The sequence below is a fragment of the Drosophila santomea genome, chromosome 3L (genome assembly GCF_016746245.2).
Source record: "Drosophila santomea strain STO CAGO 1482 chromosome 3L, Prin_Dsan_1.1, whole genome shotgun sequence".
Lineage (NCBI taxonomy): Eukaryota > Metazoa > Arthropoda > Insecta > Diptera > Drosophilidae > Drosophila > Drosophila santomea.
The window spans coordinates 2,615,902-2,635,592 of record NC_053018.2 but is presented as its reverse complement, the minus strand read 5'-3'; the positions used below and the strand labels follow the sequence as shown (position 1 = coordinate 2,635,592).

Genomic DNA, 19,691 nt, shown 5'->3' with positions numbered 1-19,691 from the left:
TCGCACTCCCACTTCCACAGCCAATTCCCACACGCTGCCGCCGTATCAGACGCTCCAGCTTTTCAGGCCGCTGCGATTTGATCGCCGCTCAGTTGATCAGAGTCACTCGAACGCGCCGCTGCTCAGCGATTCGGAATTGGCGCGAAACAGTATAAATTGTATTAAAAGTTCGACTACAAGCTTTGCACATATATCGTATATAGTATAGACGCTGCATCAGTTTCGTCGGCGTTTAAAAGTGCGTAAAGCTATGCAAAAATCGTATATAGCATATTATTCATATATAACATATATAACAGTGATTATATGATATATTACTCAGCTCCAAATAATCGAGTACTATATGTGATGTGAGCAGCCAGAAATGTGTTAAATAATTGACCAATTACATTGGTATTTAAGTGCAAACTAGTTTCGTTCTCAAAGCGTTTCATTTCCCAGGAGTGTTAATTATCAGTCTTTTGAAAGCCCAAAAAGAAGTGCAAGAATTCGTGGCAAAAAAACAAGCTATCAAAACATCGATCGAAAGTCAATTAATTTGCACATAGGCCGCATTTAATGATAATTTTGAAAGCACGTAAAACAGCAGAGTTGTTAATTATTATCGATACTCCGGCCAAAACAAAGAGCACCCATATTGTGATGATCTGTGCGCGTGTATTGGTATTAGTGACAATGGCCGCCGCTCCAGTGCACGTGTATTGGTGCGCTCAGTAAACTCAAAGTGCCATTCCGTTCCTCATTTGTAGCCGTTGTCGTTGTTGTCGTTGTCGTTACTCGGTGTATTCCATTTTGTGTTATCTCAAAAGCGTGCTCTGTGCCAACTCTCTAGAACAGCGAACCTACCACATATAGAGTCGGTACGCCGCCACCCTTTCGCATCTTTCGGGTTTATCAGAATTCTGGGAATTCTATAAAAAAAATGCTATAAAAGGGAGTTACTGTTTTGAAATTGACACACCTCCGCAGGAACCTTGTGTATTATGTACATGTAGCTTCCCTCAAGACCTCACAGCATATGCCCATAATGATCTTTCATTTGAAGACGTCACTCGGCGGCTTTCGAATATCCAAAAACAAGCATACCCTTCTGCATGCATATGTATGAGTACCAACTATTACTAGCCAGAGTGTGTTTTGTGTTTCTCGGAATCCACTTAAGTTCACAAACTACATACGTCAATGATTATAGCTTATTTGCATAAACCTTCCATTCGTGCTAGCTTACTGACCAACTATTTATCTGAATCGAATTGAGGGCTACACAATATAAGTCAACTGAGTGCATACATTCGAGCTCTATTCAATACACTCATATCTTAATTAAACAAACTTCAAAGGTTTTTATTAGCGTTTTAAAAACTCTCTTGGCAATCGAGCTTATCAAGAATCGTGTATACATGAACTGAAAGCGTTGATTATACGTATAAATCACAATGAAAATGGCAAATAGAACGTTCTAATGGATTGTGATAACAATAAAAAGCATCTTAAAGCATGTGTAATTGAAACTAATAAAATATTTGCTATATTTTCAATTATGCTCAAGTCAATTAAAATAATGAAAGAGTGTCAGCAAAACAGAATCGGCAGATAGAGAATGCACTTTCTATGAAGCTTATGTCTTGTTTGGTGTGAAGTTGGGGGGATACTTTTTTAGTTTTATATTCTTTTCCATAAAGGATGATGAGAATTGAGTATCTTCTTCTTCGCCAAATTTCTTCCGGCTTTGATAGTGAAGTGAATTTAAAGATACTCTTGGATTTACAGGACTTTAATTCTCTTATTTATTGGGTGTTGTATTTTATTAAGTTGCTCGTGGACATGTTTTCATTGAAGAGGAAATAAAACGATAATATTAGAAAAGAATCACTGCTTTTAAAGTCGCAAAAGATTTTCAGTACTGGTGTTTTTGAGTTAACTGCAAATTATTCAGGATAATAAAGCCGTGTTCGCGTATGAATTTACCAACAGTTCTTATGAATCAAAGCAATAAAATTAATAAACATAAATTATTGAAGTTTGTTAAATAATTTATTTTTATCAGCGCTACATTGTTGGACATTATTAAAAAAATACATTTATTTATCAAAGTTTCAAACACAAGTGTACACAGGGGAATTGAATCTTTTGGCGCTCGTGTATTAAAAATACAAAAATTTAAGTATACTACCATTAAGCCACAGTGCCTCTGCAAAGTTAAGCCCACTTTAGCCCAATTCAAACAAAGAATTTCTTCGAAATATAACATTTGACTAGCTTGTTATCAACGAGTTAACCGGGAAACAAAAAAAATCATACACTTATTTGCAGATGCTCATGATGTGATGTTTGCTGAGAGCTGTGCCCATTCAGCAGATCTGCCATAATGTACCACCCAATCTGCTAAATAGGAAGGCCAACACATAACGCTCAGAGATCCAGGGAAAATATCAATCTGGTTACGTGACTGTTGCGATAGTTCGCCATGCATTTCAGCAATGAAACGGAAATGAGCCAATGTCCCAATGCGAAATGCAGAGTAACCGATCCGTTGTCTGGCCCAAAAAACTGCAGCACTTCGTCCACCGACTCGGGTGTCATACTGAACGATAATGCGGCGACATTTCGCCCGGAGACGGACACGAAAACTGAGTCCAAAGATCGGGGGACGGACAAAGGGCAGTCCCAATCAAAATCGGAAGAGAAAACGGAACCCAAGCGTATCAGCGTTGAGCACACTGTCCATATAACAAACGACAATGCTGGAAAGACATCTTCGCCGGCGGTTTCCATACGGAGCACCACCATTTCCGTTGTGTCCATCGATGATAATGCCATCGATTCCAGTAGTATTGCTAGTGATTCGGAGGCCGAAGCGGAGGATTATACCGTCCAGAAGCTGGGTCGCCAGGTCACCTACCCGCCCAACAGTTCCCACCTGCGTGACCTCAACCAGGGTCTAACGGTGGTCAGTCGTCATGTGGCGCCAGCTGAGGCGGCAGCCCCGCCCCCCAATCCCCTGGAAGCTGGCGTTGTAGCCAAGCAAATACTGAACGGAAATCTGGCCCTGGCCACGCCCACCTCGGCGGCAGGCGGTGCCACCCAGGGCATTGGGAGCATAGCGCTGACCAACTCCACGGATGTGACCTTCGGTGATAAGCACTTTTACGAGGGACCCGTGACGATACAACAGTTTCTCATCGACAACCGGGACAAGTGGAAACCGGGCGAGGGACCAGCCGGTGGACAGGATAACCCCGCCTTTAATGGTGCCGCCACCACGAATGGAAGTGCGACGGGTAAGACACTCGAAACTGATTTCATATATTGTTTATTAGAATCTGACAGATGGGATGTGCAGTAATAATAGGAATATAATACTAAGAATTTAAATTTAAATTTTTTTTATTTACTTGTTTGTTTCTTGAACATTCTTAATAGTTATCCAATGAACATAGTTTGCCCTGTTTCATTTGACACAACATTTTTTATGACCCATCTTATTAAATTCTCCTAGTAGTAGTAGAATATATCTTATCTGGAATACATATCCTTAAAATATATATTATCGCTGCTATTTCCTGCTGCCTCTGCTTACATTCTTTTGCTGTCTTCACCTTGCCTCGGTTTTGTTTGCTTTTAATGGGCAAAACTGAGCGCATGTGGCTATTTGTTTACCCAACCCAATTGGCCAAGTCAAACGACCGTGTTGCGAATGGTAGATTAGCAGATGGCCCACAAAGCACCCACATTCATTGAATTCGCGTAGAACAAATACAACATTTTACTATAAAAACAAATTAAATGCATTTATTTGCGCAAGGCTATACAAGTTATTTAAGAAAATGTACAAATTCGCAAAAAACTAATTTCATAACGTAAAAAAATATTTTAGTTTAAAAAATCGAAAATATTTATGAAAATCACGAACCCCAAATTTGTCTCCCATAAAATGAAGGTGTGGCCCTTTATTCATGAGAGAAAACAAAGCGTCGGGTATTTTTAAAATTTAATACACTTTTTATTAGTTCTAGAACTTGTTTTTTATCTCCCTGTTTTCTGATTACAATCTGTGCACAAAAACCAGTAAAATTTCATTCACGAAAAGAAAATGTATCTCAGCCGCTTCAAGGCCCCGCAGCTCATAAATCAAATCGGTGAAAACTTTTTCGATAAATACGCAAAAAAACACAGCAACTGCAACTGTTTACTTGAATGGTTTTCACAATTACCATAATTAAATCGCCAACAAAACTCAAAATATATCCAATCGGAATAAAACCAGGGGTTCGGTTTGAGGGAAAATTTAATCAGCTGCAGTTACGTGTTGCTTTTATATGGGCAGGTGCTTCCCCTTCAACTCGCAATAAATTCCTATGTGAAGTGTGGGGTTTTTTTTTGCATTGTGTACATATATAATTCTAAATGAGAAAGTGAAAAACAAGAACAATTCCTGTATATATGTACATACGCAGGGATCAAGAAAAGTACCAATCGATCGGCTTCAGTTGTTCATGTAGAGCGATCGGAGAATGTCGACAAACACGCTTGAAATTTGCCTAAAGTGTCACGGAATAATCGCGGATAATTGCACTCGTATCGAGTGTGATAATGCCTTTTGTGGTCGGTCCTGTCATCGCAAATGCACGGAATTGTCTGAGGATCAGTTGAAAGTGCTGGATATGGTGCCCAATTTAAGGTGGCATTGTGACAACTGTTTGGACAAGGTGCAAACTGGAGCTCAAATGAGCAAGTGGTTGGAAAAGTCGCTGCGGGAGCACGAAAAACGATTGGAAATCCTAGAACAGGGACTAGTGAAGCGTAAGAGGAAGTACTGCATTTCAAGCTAGTTAATTTTTGATTTCCCCTTTTTTGGAAGCTAAATAGAAAGTCAATTTATTCAACTAGTCCTTCTTAAACCAATAATTTTTTCTTTTATTTCAACGAATATATTAAGACTTAGAAAAAATCAAGTCTATTGTCTGTCACAGAACAAAAGATTTTATTTTTAAACCATACGAATGCATTGGCATTTTTAAACACCTTCCATTTACCCACACTTCAAATACCATTTTCCAGGATCCAAACATGAAGATCCGGCGCAAACACCGCCCCTTTGTCCCTTTTTGCCCAACACTGTTGGGCGCAAGGCCGTCACAATTACAGTGGTTTTCGTAACTCTAACCTTCCTGCTGGGCATCGTACTGGCCACCACCACAAATCTCTTCGGTAAGACGTTGAACCAAAGTAAGATCAAAGATGAGGACGAGTATACGCAAAATATTCCAATCAATTCAACAATAGGTACAGTTTTGTTCTCCGTTAAAGAGCTTCCTTACTTATCGAAAACCGAATTGGCAATCATGTTCTAACATATTCTAACTCATTAACCCAACCAGCATGTGTATAAGTCATCTTAATCTCATCCTGTATATTGTATATACATAACATATATGAATCATTGTGTTGTCGTGATTGCGTACATCATCCATTTTGCTGCTCGCGTTTCTTATCACTGGGTCAGTGTTGTGAAGTGAACTGTAAATCAAAGTGTGGCCTAAAGTTCAATTGAATGGAATATGCCAGTGAATCGACCTCGTGAGTCACCCAAAAATGTTCTCACAAAACAGTAGTAGTGTGATAAAAAATATTTAACTAAAATATTAAAAATAAGTAACAAACTTTTGTTTAAACATCTCATATATTGACGTACCCATCATAAAGGATTATGATTAAAAGACAAAAGAAAAACTTTCTATAAGAGTTTCTATTAGAGTACTAAAACTTAAAATCAAAAAGAGTTTCCATCTGAAATTTGTTGTATGAAACCTTAACAAATTATTAAAAAGAACTTAAAACGGGAAAACCTTTAAATATCTTAATGCGAAAGCTGATAAATCGCGAGTAATCAGTACTATTGTTTTGGTCGCACTTGTGCCATGCTAACTCCAAAACTCTCAATGCAGCGGACTTAGATGTCGTCGATGATGGCACCTTGGTGATCCTAAAAGTGGATGAGTGGGGCGGAAGACCTGCCAAGAAGAAGTTGGAAGCGCAAAAGCTGCCCATCAATCGGGTGGTCATCTCGCACACCGCCGCTGAGGGTTGCGAATCGAGGGTAAGTAGATGCCATAGTCCATAGTCGATCCGGACGTTCACTTCCACATCTCTCAACGAAGGAAGTCTGCTCCTCCCGGGTGAATGTCGTGCAATCGTTTCACATGGACAGCTTGGGCTGGGACCACATTGGCTACAATTTTCTGGTGGGCGGCGATGGCCGTGTGTACGAGGGACGTGGCTGGGATTATGTAGGCGCCCACACCAAAGGTTATAATAGAGGAAGCATTGGGATATCCTTTATTGGAACCTTCACGATCACGAAACCAAACGAACGGCAGTTAATGGCGTGCCAACTGCTTTTGGAAGAGGGCGTTCGACTTGAGAAGTTGACAACCAACTATCGGCTCTATGGCCATCGACAGCTGAGCTCCACGGAGAGTCCAGGAAATGAGCTGTACAAGATCTTAAAGAACTGGCCGCACTGGTCACATGAAATCTAATAAGTCATGTATTATATATAAATTACAAGTAAATGGAGTCTATAGAAATATGACGAACAAACTCACTTTATTCGACCTCATTACCCACCTAACACCTTACAAAATTTAAAAAACCTGAAGTTTTTCAATGGTTGAGTTGAATGGAATATCACGAATTTACCACTCTTACCAAAAGATACACGGATGTAGGAAGATGATCAGGGCAGGGATGTAAACCCAAGACAAATTGTGATTAATTTATAAATTATTTATTAGATTATAAATCTGAGTTTTAAATTGGTTTTTTTTTGTTAAATATATAGTGTTATAATAATTATTGTAAGGTTTTGCATCCATCCCCTGAAAATCTTCGAGGTTACTAACACAGCTGATATTTTTGAACCAGCGTATAATCCTGAAGTCCATGTGGATGGAAAACTAGAAGTGATCAGTATAAAGGGCTGGGGTGGCATGCCTACTAGAGGAAAGCTAGAGCCCCTTGATCTTCCGGTTCCCAGGGTAATAATCTCCGAGACGCCACCCGAGATGTGTGAAACGCAGGTATGTTTGAATATTCATGTGAATCCTCATCTATTTCACAAGATGATTTAAATCAATCTAATTTAGGAGTCCTGCTCTTATTGGACTCGGGTTACCCAGAGCAGGCACATGGACACCTACAACTGGGGTCAAGTGGGATACAATTTCCTCGTGGGCGGGGATGGACGTATTTACGAGGGGCGTGGCTGGAACTATGTGGGCGCACATACGAGGGACAATAATAACAACAGCATCGGTATTAGCTTTTTGGGCACATTTCGACGGCAGGAGCCAACGAAAAAGTCTTTGGAGGCATGTCAGCTGCTCATCGATCAAGGAGTTCGTCTCAAGAAACTAAAGCCGGATTACCAACTGCTGGGACATCGACAAATAACAGGCACATTGATGCCAGGAGAGGAGCTCTATAGAATCATTCAAACCTGGGATAATTGGTACAATCTGACGAAAACTTGGCCCGACCTGCATATGATTCAATAGTTATAATTAATAAAATTAAGAACGAATAAAGGTGATAAAGAAATATTTTTAGATATTAAATCCTAAGATTGTTAATTGTTCGTGTGTTTTTTATTTATATTATATATTAATACGTACTATAGAAAATGAGTCAAGGAAATAAAATTTCATTAAACAAATCAATTCATTCGCACTTTTTCTGTAAAAGATAATCATTGATTACATTAGGTTTACGCCTTGTAAAATACCAAGATTTTTTTAAATCAATAACAAATTTCATGTAGAAATGCATTTTAAAATATTTCATAACATCTAAATAAAAAACCGCTTAAATTTACTAACAAAAACTAAACATGTATGTATGCTCAAAAATGAATAACTTAAAAGCAACATTTATTTTCGATAAATCAACAGATCTGGACAACATTGGTAGTGGATTAATACTGAGGTTCGTGGAGCGCCAGCAATGGCTGGCACAGCCGCCACAGAGGGCGATTCCAGATCTGGAGCTGCCCGTGAGACTGGTCATAGCCTTGCCCACCAACTCGGAAAACTGCAGCACCCAGGCGGAGTGTGTGCGCCCAGTTCGACTGCTACAGTCCTTCTTCATAGAATCGTTGCAGAAGTCGGATATTGCCTACAACTTTCTGATTGGCGGCGATGGAAATGTATATGTGGGTCGCGGCTGGGACAAAGTGGGCGCCCACATGAACAACTCCTTCTATGACTCCAGGAGTCTAAGCTTCGCCTATATCGGATCCTTTAAGACGCTGCAGCCGTCGGAGAAGCAACTCAGTGTCACTCGTCTCCTGCTGGCACGTGGCGTGAAGCTGGGCAAGATTGCACCCGACTATCGATTTACGGCGAGCAGTAAATTGATGCCAACTGTTACCGATTTTAAGGCGGATGCGCTGTACAAAAGCTTCGCCAACTGGACTCATTGGTCGTGAATAGGTTAAGTTATGCGCCGCATCGATATTTTTTGTATTGATATTGTATCATAGGTGTTCTCGCTTTAATGTGTGGCATATTCGATTAAGCTAGAATAATAGCGGCGAGTTTTGGGGCTTCCCCGATTATTAGAATGTTTTTCATTGCTTTCGCTTTTTAGTTTTTATTGAGAGAAAAATGTATATTGTTATAAACAAAGGACGATGAATAAATATTAGAGATGAAGAAATTCGAACTTTGATTATTGGGTTGACTGGTTTCAGTTTCAGCAAAATGTTAGTGAAATACAATATCTTTTTTACCAATTACGATCTATATACTTTCTACTTTTGACATACAAAATCGGAATAATACTTCTAAAGAAATCTTTTTGGGTCAGTTGATCAAACCGTAGCCGTTAAGTGTAGTCGGTCATTCTTTCCAAGAAAGCGGAAAACTTCATAACTTCGACCCAAAGATGAGCTAGCTGCTATCAAAATTAAGTTAAAATTAAGTATACGCCCCTTGAGAAACGGGGATTCCCATTTCTTGCACTGCTCGCTACCATCAAATATCTCTCTCTAACCTCAAGTGGGCGGCGTTTGGAGAACACGCACCCTGTTGCAAAAATAGCACCCTATTTTAAGCTTCAAAAGCTTTCTCAGTTATACACTTATTTATAGGTATGAATATGTCTTATCAACAAGCTTTTGAACTGCGCAGTCGCTTTGCGATTTGAAATGTCGGGGATTTTTTTGGGAGCCGTCAACAGAAATCAACAATAACCGGACTCTCGAGATCGGGTTCGCCACAGTTCAGTTGGCATCGGACGTTCGTCTTGCGAAGATCGATATCGGTTTGTGGGTAGTGCGGTCTCAACAAATCATCTCAAGATGCCGAAAACAGAGGCAGTTACCAGTCTCCCAAAAGAACCGACAATTAACGCGAAAAGATTTCGCCTGGAGCTTCTCTATCTCTGTGTAGTGCTGCTAATGGTTGTGGCTTTGGCAGCTGGCTATTTCACGTGGATGATGTGTGAGTCATCTAAACGGATCGAAGATTGTATAAAACTTAATAGCCAATTCAATTCAATTGTTAACCTGGTTTAGCCCACTCAACAAGTTCGCCAAACAAGGGCCTCCACATACTCGATCGCAGCGAATGGCAGGGGGAACCACCCAGTGGGATGTACCCGCACCTCAAGCTGCCCGTCGCCAATGTTATCATCCACCACACGGCGACCGAAGGATGCGATCAGGAGGTAAGTCTTACTTGGGAACTGTTAAAGTGTCAATAGAGAGTGATCCAAAATTGATTTAAAATTTACTTGAAACCAGTTGGTTTTACTTAAACTACTGAAGTAATTACTTATATTTACTGACAGGCTTAACCATAAAATATGTTAGGCATAACTGTTACCGAGCAAAACATTAAGCCATTTATTTTTAGAAAAAGCTACAAAAATTTGAATAAATATACAACCAAAACTTTTCTTATAATTCAACAGCTTGCCATAAAAAACCCCCGCTTGGCGACATACATAATTTGCAGAAAAAACCCCCTTTCTTCGGCAATATTTTAAGATAATTAAACAGTTGCCAAGAGTTTTGGCCTATATTTGTCAACTTAGAGCTTGAAACTTTTAAAGTTACTTGCAAACTGTTTATTTAGACATACCTATATCTTAAATCTATTTCGTTGCAGGATGTTTGCATATACCGCATGAAGATCATTCAGGCGTTCCATATGAAATCTATGGGTTGGGTGGACATCGGCTATAACTTTTTGGTGGGCGGCGATGGTCAAATCTACGTGGGACGCGGCTGGCACATCCAGGGTCAGCATGTGAAGGGATATGGTGCCATCTCCGTGAGCATAGCTTTTATCGGAACGTTTGTGAATATGGAGCCACCAGCTCGTCAAATCGAAGCAGCCATGCGACTGATGGACGAGGGCGTACGTCTACATAGATTGCAGCCAGATTACCATATATATGCCCATCGTCAAGTTAGTCCCACCGAAAGTCCTGGTCAGAAGCTTTGCGAGCTGATGCAAAACTGGCCTCGTTTCACGCAGGATGCAACATCATGTAATGCAGTTGAAGAAGTTAAAGTATGAAGAGTTATTTACTTTTAAAATTTATTTTCAGTGCGACTGCTGAGGAATGAGACTGTGAAGCTCGTTACCCGACCTTATTGGTTGGCCCAGCCGCCTATAGGGCCACTTACTCCTTTGAAGCTGCCAATTGAGAGCGTAAGATTTGTGGCCACCAATACTACATCGTGTTCCACTCAAGCCGAGTGCACTTTTCGTGTGCGCCTCTTGCAAAACAGGCATATTGAGAGCAATGGATATAAGGACATTAACTACAATTTCGTGGCGGCTGGGGATGAAAACATCTACGAGGCCAGAGGCTGGGATCACAGCTGTGAACCTCCAAAGAATGGAGATGAACTAGTCGTGGCCTTCGTTGGTCCTTCAAGTAGCAATAAAAAGATAGCCTTAGAACTAATTAAACATGGCATCAAACTGGGCCATATAAGCGAGAACTATACTCTTATTGACGACTCAGAAAAGTCATAGAAAACTGAAAGAACGGGGGAATGAAGCTTTATCAGTGCCATTCCTGTGCCATTTTTCAAAGTGATATTAGTTTAAGATCTTATATTAAGCATCGAAATTCTCTCAAATCCAATGCGTCACAATCTCCTTCGTATTTATAGAAATAAACATGCCTTTATTGATTTTCAACAGCTGCTATCTTTTATATCTCATTTGAACGACTACACTACTAACATTTTTGAAAACATATTGCAATTTGTTTTTGATTAAAAAAACCTGACTGGTTTCTACTTATCGATATATACAGATGACACACTTTGTGCTTACAACAATTGGCTAAATGAAATTCGTAATTGGAAATTTTAAACCGCGAACATGGCTACTACATAAAACTTAGAAAATTAGGCTACAGTTAGTGAGACGATATCCAATTGTAGAGGATTTGATTTAGTGGTCCAAGATGCGCATATTGCCAGACACGATCTTGTTCTCCAGAATGGCTCCAGCTGGGATATCGATACGATCGCCATGGTTGGCAATGATGATCACAGTGCCCTGCGGAATAAGATGAACGCATTTTATGAGCATATTCAAAGGACCATGAGATATTATTTAAACTTACGCGCAATGAAACGCCACGACCGAAAGTCACATCTCCGCTCACGGTCAAGTGATCCAGCTCAATGATATCCGGGATGTTGGCGAAGCGACCCAGGAACTCCTTCACCTTTGAGAAGTGGTTCTCACCCAGCTTGACGAGTGGCGTGGTAGGAAACATTCGCTGTGGCGACATAACCAGGCTGCCGTTTTTAAGGGTATACAAATTTGACATGACAAGCAGCAGATCTGAGGACTTCTTCACGGGCAAGAAACGGGAGCGTGGCACATTGATGCCGATGGCGCCATCAAAGCACTTCATGGCCGCACCCACAGCAGTCTCCAGCTGAATGACACGGGTTCCGTTCTCCAGCGTCTTGTTGTTTACAATAATTTCCATGTTTAAGGTACGCTCACGCAAAACGCGATCGATTGCTAAAATAATTGAAAAAGAAAGTAGTATTTTAGGCTTTTTTTTTTTTTGGTAATTTTGGTCATGACATACCTGCCAGGTTGGCCCAAATGTTGTTAGTGTTAAAGAACTTGAAGGTCTTAACCGACTTAAAGTCATCCACGTGCTCTGGGGGAACTTGTGCAATTTCCAGCAGGCGCAGCTTGTTTTCCATTTGAATGAGAGTACCACCCTGAACAAAAATAAGAAACAAATTATTAAGTATTCAATTGTATTACAAATTTGTCCAACTTTAATCTCACCTTAACGTCAGCACGGGTCTTGTCAGTGACCTCCATGACAAACTCCACAGGAGTGGTGGCTCGCTCCTCGCCCACCAGCTTGTTGAGAATGTTCAGATCGACGGTGGCGCCCAGGTTATCGATGTTGGACAAGAAGCAGTACTCGCGGCCCTCCTCGATGAACTTCTTCAGCAGACCAGAGTTGCGGAAGGTATCGTAGAAGTCACCGTGTCCAGGTGGGTACCAGCTGCAATAGGAATTAGTTTAGCGCGTTAAATTTCTGTAAGTTCAAGGACCTTACGCCTCCATATCCTTTTCGACATCGAAGTCTTTGGCCACAGGCAGGTAGTGCTCACGACTGATGCGCGGGAAGCAGCTCTGGTTGAAGGTGTGGATCTGCACACGGAATCCCTTGTACTTGCGCACGATCTTCTCGGTGTCCTCGTCGGTGTTAAAGGAGTTCATCAGTACCAGCGGCACATTAGCATCGTAGGTCTTGTTGAGGTGCTCGATTTGCTGCACGGTCAGATCCAGGAAAGTAAGGTCCGAACGCACAGGAATCACACTCTTGGGACCATGGCAACCCATGGAGGTGCCCAAACCACCGTTCAGCTTGATGACCACCAATTTATCCAACATGTTGCGGATCTAAATACAAATCAATCAAATTCTTAAAAGTTCTTCAACATTAAATATCATTAGGGTGGAATCGGTTAAGCTGCAGTGATAGCCAAATTTCATTAGGGTTTAGTACTACAGCATAGGTATTACAAACTTAAGCCAAACTACAACAAAACTAGGTTCAAAATCTAAACAAAGCGTCCAAAGCCCAATGAGATTTAGATTTGAGCGGGAGCGAAAGAGATACATATATATACATATATTGAAAGTGAGAGCCGAGAAGCGCAGAAGTTTAGAAGTTTAGGTAAGGGAAAACGCTTTACCTCATTCTAGGTGCGATACACACGATTATGCATAGTATTTATAGGCAGACATAGCCATATTCAGTATTCAAATCAAATAACATGAAAATATGCAAAGTTGGTAAAACAAATATCATCAGGATGAGTTCGACTGGGTTTTTGTGTTCGGTAAAAAGTTGTGATTGGGATCGATTGGAGTGTTTAATCTTTTGTGGGTCTGAAGACAAGCCCTCCGCATACCTGCTCGTTCTGGGGCGACTTTAGATTCGAGTAGTTCATCACAGCATTCTCAGGCAGCTTCTGAATCTTGTTCCAGTCCAATGCGGGACCCTCTGAAAAAATAGAGCAGTTATTAAAACCCATATTAAATGCATATTTCTAAGAGACTCACCTTCCTGAATGAAACGTCCGAACAGATCGGCGAAACGACCCATTTCTGCCTTGAGGGCAGGCTGGCGGGCCTTCTCGGTGGTCTCCAGCAGACGGTCCACATCGTGCTCCAGCAGACGCAGAGCATCCCGTTTGGTCACCTCATGGAACTCCTTTGAGTCGGAGGGTGCTCGCTGGTGGCCGCGCACCTGTACAAAATATAACGCCAAAACCAAACCATAAGTTACACTTGGAGAAACTTTTGAGCCGCAACGATTAGTGTGGCCAGCAAAGCGCATCCGGCAGATGCACTCAAGTGACAAAATTAGTGGAGGAAACGCTGACAAAATTATAGCTATTGCTGGAGCTGTCGTAAGTCGAATTACAAGCTTGGGTTGTCACTCAGACGAGGGCGTTGGCAAAGACCAAGGAGCCTCTGGATCGGCGACAGTTTTCCCTCAAACCTAGTGATGACAAGTCGCTGGCTGCTATTAAGTTTGCTACTCTATTTGGGTGGCCAGGAGGTCTCCTCGGGTGTGATGGACAACTTTGGTGATGGTTTGAAGATGGCCGGCCAAATGTTTGGCATCAATACGGCCGCAGATGTGGCAAATCTGGTGGCCAAGGCATTCTCCGGCAAATCTATGACGAATGTGCCTAACTTGATAAGCTACGTCCAGGGTGGATTCCAAGGAGCACAACCAAACAACGGCGAGGAGCAACAGGAGGAAGATCAATCGGAGCAGCAGTCGGAAACGGAAAATGCCCAGGAAGAGCCTCCAGTGGAGAACAGCACACGAAAACCTCCACCGATAACCTTCGACTCCGGGCAAATTTTTGCCAATATGATGAGGATGGTGGGTTTCGATACACGGAAAATCGGAGCCCTAGCTTTAAATGCGCTAATTATGGTTGCTCAGGCGGTAAGTTCAGCCCACTAATCTCTGGTTCTAACCTTAACCCCGTAATATTTCCTTCAGATTGGCAGCTCCCTGTTGCAGGTAACTCGAGGAGGAGGAACATCTTCGATTGATGCCACGGAATCCCTGTATGAATCCAGCGACCATCGACCACGTTCCCTTTCCATCGGATCGCCCATCGATTGGTTTATGCAACGTACAGATCGGTACAGCAAACGACTCATCAAGGATATCATGGATCGGGATCTGCCCGAGTACATACTACAAATTATCGAGGCCAAGGAGAAACCGGAGGAGGGTCAAACCGTTGGTTGCTTAAAGCTTCTAATGTGCAAAGGTCAACCCATCATTTGGGGAATGCAGGATTCGCTTAAAAAACGCCTGGCTGGAGAACCTGAAGAGCCCGAGGATAACGATAGCTTCTTTAACAAGAAAGTCTTATTTAAACACTTGCCGAGTCTTGAGGAATTTAGGAACCACAGTGCTAGCTGTGAAGTCAAGTACCATGAGGAGTGCCCCAAGAATGCAACTACTGGCAGCTATCTTTAAAAGCACTACAAAAAATAATTAAGACATTATACATTCGTAAATGCACGGAAAAGTTTTCCAAATTTATAGTTCTTATCATATGCTAACAACGGTCTCATAATAAAGGGGTCTCAGTCCTGGAGGCAAAGTACAGAAGTTTATTTTTACAGACACAGTTATAGCTAATTGATGGTCATAAATAATGTATATATTATAGGTTATTTTTGAAAGGTATAGCACAGTAAACAATGTTTCACGAGTAATCATCTAGTGAACCCAACAAACCCTGACCAATTACCCGTTTAATGATGAGTTCGACATTCCGATTTCGTCAAGGATGATTACAGAGATAAGCCCTAGGCATTCGGGATTTTGAGCCCAGTCTAATGTCCCATGAAACGACCTCTAAAAATGCAACTGCCCCGCAATGTTGTGTAATAATTAACAAAATCGCTAGTTTGTCAACCGCCTCTACAATCGCTGCCGGCTGATAACTAATCTAGGGAAATTATAAAACCTCACCGTGGTTTTACGATTTCGGGATCTAATCGCCTAATCTTCGCGTTCCTAGAGTCATGTACCCATAATTTCCACGTCCCATCAATATCGCAAAAGCGTGGCCTCTTAATCAAAATTAGATTTCACCATTTCCATAATTTTGAGCACCTCAACCCATTATTGCAATCTACGTTATCAGCATGACGAAATATAGTTCAAGCAACTTGGGCGATTTCTTATCAACCTCTGTTCTTGGACCTTTCATAACAAGCCTATGTATGACTTATCGATATCATAGCATGATAATAATGATTTAGGGAATGGGAAATCATAAAAAGTACAATTGTTGGGCAAATATTTGCAATTTATCTATAGTTTTGGCATTGACATTCCGGCAAGGTTGCCATTAGCTCTTGCAGATGGCCAAACCCAATATATGTACGTGGGGTAAACAAAGAAAAAACCAAAAGAAAAACATTTGGAAGAGCAAAGACAAACTCCAAAGAACAGGTGACGATTGGCGCCACCTAGCGTTCGGATCGGTTTGAAGCCTTGTCAATCAAAGCAGACAAATGCAACTGACTTATGCAAACTAATTGCTGTAATCGCTTTTATTTTGCTGTTTACTTTTCGAAATCATTACGCAAAAGACGGAATAATGAGCAAAGGGGGAAGAGTGAAAAAAAAACAAGTGCCACGCCCACGGCGCCTACGACAATGCCAGACGATTGCATGTGGGTTATTTATAAAGCAACCGCACTTTCCGCCAATGAGCCATTCCGCCATTCCGAGCCCCAACGATAAGCCAAAGTCAGAGGGCAGGTGCTTGAACTTCGGCAAGGTCAACATGCTCGAGATAATTTGCTAACGCTTCATTGAGGCTTCTACTTGTGCCGCTCTTTGTTTTTTTTTTTTTTTTTTTTGTGGTAAAAGGCTTATGCACTTCATTATGAACTAATAACATAGAGATCTTAAAGATCACACGCGCCAATGTTTAATGTCCGGTACTTTTAGAGTATATGGGTAGATTGTATTACAGAAAAATATCTTGGGCTGGATGTTATAGTTATTCAAGTAGAATCCAAAAAGTATGCTATCCTTAGAATACAAAAATATATCTTACAACATCGATATCTAAGGAATGCAATCCTGTGCAATGAAGTTCAAAAGTAGTTGTAAAGTGTGGTAATTTGGTAATTGCATTTCCTTCGCAGATAAGATACGAACGCATACATGTCGTATGAGATGCTTCAGTTACACGTTTAGTTACAAAAAAAAACTTTTTTCCTTCCCTTTCCAGTTGAAAATAACTGATTAAATTGCAAAACGTATAAAAGTTTTGTGATTACTGGAAGAAGTAAGAAATTGTAGGTCGACATAACTGATAACCTTTTGAATTTACGCGTTAATTTTTTTTTTTACATGATAAGAACATATCTACAGAGGTTTGTTTCCCACATATATTTTTGTGCTTTTTTTATTAACTACTCGTATATTTCGTTAATAAATTGCAGTTTTATTTCCTTATTGAATGGAATTTGTATGCAGTAATAAGTGATTTTTCAAGCAAAGCTCGTTTTTTAATAGTCCACAAAACATAGACGATTGGCAGTTATGAGAAACATAGATTTAACTGATTGATCTTGGGCCAAATATAAAATTACACGGTCATTCTAGAGAACTTACACCGGCACGTTCCAGCAGAACATCGATGGGTCTTATACCGGAGGGCATTGTGAACTATGGAGCACTTTATAATAATATCTCACTACGAGAATCTCAACTTTTCTCAAGTGTATTTGCCTATGCACTCGCGTTAAGAACGTAAGAACGAGAGCGAAGATTCACGCAAAAAACGAAGCTCTCCGGTCGAGTGTGCAATTGAAAATAAAGCTGGGATCCAAACGAAATTTGAATTTCAATACGAAATTTTTCCAACTCGCGACGGCAGCGGCGGTGGCGACAGCAGCGACGACGTTGACGTCGGCAGTGGCAGAACGGCACTGAAAAACGCGGCGGCAAGTGAAGTGATTCCAGCAACAAGTGATAGCAAAAAACAATTATATATACATATATGTACATATGTATAGGAAACACCAACAACAAACACCTGCTGATAGATGAGAACATGTGTGCGTAATAGTTGAGCAAAACAAAAATTGAACAAAAGAAACAAGTATGTGGAAGTACAAAGCCGGCATTTGAAAGAAAGGGGGTGGGGAAATGGTTGACGTTAGAAGAACGGGCGCTTATCAGTCGGGTAAAACAGGAACAATTCTTTTCCCGGTTTCTGCTACTACATTTCCCTTGGCATGTTCCAGTGATAAGAACTAAGCAGATATACATTCCACGATTATTCCAACAGACAACAAATACCAAGATAATTCACTTTTGTTGGTTTCCCCAAAACGACACTCACACACACACACACTTGTGAACCCATGGCACCGAAGGCGACACACGCCCTGTATGTGCGCTTGAGGTCACTTGAAGGTTAGCGCTAAGCAATTGCCAATGCATAAAGCAGTGGAAACCAAAGGCAAAAACCAGTCAAGAGGGCAATCCGAACTAAGGAAATTGGCCCATAAATAGAGTCCAACTGGAACCGGCAAAATGCGTTGGAATATGCAAGCTGCACTCAAACACAAGCGCATCCAGAGCGGCTTGGAATGAGAGGGAGCGAAATGTAACGGGAACCCCATTTGCCACCATTACCTTTCAACTGTAAACTTTAAAACTTACCTTGGCTTCATGTGGAACATCCAGCATTTTGAAGTTATTTATTTGTAGAGTAAAGCAAAAGTAAATTTAACACTTGGGTAATTTAGCAATTAAGCGTCACTAATTTAGTTGTTTTGCTCCCTACACACACACACACAAATGGAAAGCAAAGAGAATGAGAGACCACACTGAGCCCGCAGCTGTATGTGATTAAATGGGTTCTCCCAAGATTATTGGCCGCTGTTCCGGATCCACGACACAAACAATTAGAACGGGCGCTGCGATATTAATTTATTGGCTCAATTTTGAAAGAAAGAAGCGTTCTCTGCAGCTGCTGCTTCTTCCTCTTTGCCACCAGCTGTTGCGCACAACAGCTCAGAAATGTAGCACAACAGCACGCTGTTAGTCAATCAGCTGTGACAGCAAAACAAAGAGCAAAGGGAGTGCGAAAACTAAGCAAAATTCCAAAAGGAAGCCCTATCATTCGGAAAAGCTAAGAAAAACTTTAAACGCAGCCCCATTACCGCCTGAAAATAACATCCAATTCCGTTTAACATCATGGGAGCCTGCCTATCCTGCTGTGGCCAAAGTGCCGAGGAAACCAACCTAATGCCTTCGCCTGTAAATTTGGATGTCCCTAAATCACAACCTTTCAAACTTTGTTAAAATCCTTGTGTGTCCTTTTCCAGGAGGAGCGCCGCCAGCAGCAGTTGGATGCTGCGGAAAAGCGTCGCCAGGAGAATGAGCATCGGGGCATTAAGAATCCGGAGAGCGTACGCCGGCAGCAACAAAGAGCGGAAGAACTGCAGCGCAGGGAGGAGGAGGCCGCCCGCCAGGGTCAAGGACAATCCAATCTACGGGTGAGCCCCCTAAATAGCCTTTTCCAAGTTTCCAGACTAAACCACACTTTGCTTTCAGTGGCAAACCAGCTAAAAGGCAGTGAATCACCATCCTGGTATGGCTTATAAAGCACTACCACATTTTTCCCTACATGTTTACTGCGTTTTGTGCAGGGTTTTTGTACCACTCCGTATTTGTATTGTTCAGTATACACCTGTTGTCCCGATCTACGTATTTCACGAATCTTCAGAAACGTTTTACCACCATCTGAACTTTTAGCTGGCGACCAAAATGTACAACCAAAAATAAAATTCAAACCAAATTGTTATCAGTGATCGTAAAACACAAATGATAAGTTGAATACTTCATAGAAGGATTGGATCGACAAGGTCGAAAATAGTATCTATATTGCCTATTGGTTTACTTTGTCATTCCTGTTTTAATAAATTAACCATTGTGTTGTAAATGGCATTTAAATCATGCATGTTTTAAATATCACATATTGAGATTTCATTGAAAAATCTGCCAGTTTTAATTAAATTAAAAGTTTCAAATCTCAAATAATAAGAGTT

General features: G+C 41.1%; 4 protein-coding genes across 7 annotated transcripts; 3 read left to right on the top strand and 1 right to left on the bottom strand.

Annotated features, from left to right (window-relative positions):
- The first annotated feature begins 88 nt into the window (after positions 1-88).
- LOC120447612 (peptidoglycan-recognition protein LC) lies at positions 89-11,221 on the top strand. Its single transcript, XM_044005942.1, has 9 exons — positions 89-238; positions 2,314-3,281; positions 5,062-5,286; positions 7,953-8,484; positions 8,543-8,544; positions 9,267-9,503; positions 9,578-9,729; positions 10,173-10,557; positions 10,618-11,221. Exons 2-9 carry the CDS (start codon positions 2,468-2,470, stop codon positions 11,049-11,051), a joined length of 2,781 nt encoding a protein of 926 aa, XP_043861877.1. The 5' UTR covers positions 89-238; positions 2,314-2,467; the 3' UTR covers positions 11,052-11,221.
- On the bottom strand, positions 11,185-18,551 carry LOC120448235 (UTP--glucose-1-phosphate uridylyltransferase). Of its 4 annotated transcripts, none has more exons than XM_039630138.2 (9): positions 18,301-18,551; positions 13,635-13,821; positions 13,484-13,575; positions 13,265-13,270; positions 12,622-12,968; positions 12,342-12,567; positions 12,133-12,271; positions 11,653-12,062; positions 11,185-11,585 (listed from the first exon to the last, which is right to left on the bottom strand). In XM_039630138.2, the coding sequence occupies exons 1-9, from the start codon at positions 18,325-18,327 to the stop codon at positions 11,478-11,480; spliced, it is 1,542 nt and encodes a 513-aa protein (XP_039486072.1). In that variant the 5' UTR covers positions 18,328-18,551; the 3' UTR covers positions 11,185-11,477. The 4 variants fall into 4 exon arrangements, with proteins under 4 accessions (XP_039486072.1, XP_039486069.1, XP_039486073.1 ...); XM_039630135.2 differs by lacking the exon at positions 18,301-18,551 and adding an exon at positions 17,245-17,465; XM_039630139.2 differs by lacking the exon at positions 13,265-13,270 and having other exon boundaries at positions 18,301-18,550.
- LOC120448236 lies at positions 13,829-17,224 on the top strand. The gene is made up of 2 exons (XM_039630140.2): positions 13,829-14,535; positions 14,593-17,224. The coding sequence occupies exons 1-2, from the start codon at positions 14,083-14,085 to the stop codon at positions 15,079-15,081; spliced, it is 942 nt and encodes a 313-aa protein (XP_039486074.1). The 5' UTR covers positions 13,829-14,082; the 3' UTR covers positions 15,082-17,224.
- A 131-nt stretch (positions 18,552-18,682) lies between the features above and the next one.
- Positions 18,683-19,596, top strand: LOC120448240 (small VCP/p97-interacting protein). Its single transcript, XM_039630144.2, has 3 exons — positions 18,683-18,900; positions 18,969-19,139; positions 19,198-19,596. Exons 1-3 carry the CDS (start codon positions 18,838-18,840, stop codon positions 19,210-19,212), a joined length of 249 nt encoding a protein of 82 aa, XP_039486078.1. The 5' UTR covers positions 18,683-18,837; the 3' UTR covers positions 19,213-19,596.
- The last annotated feature ends 95 nt before the right edge of the window (positions 19,597-19,691 follow it).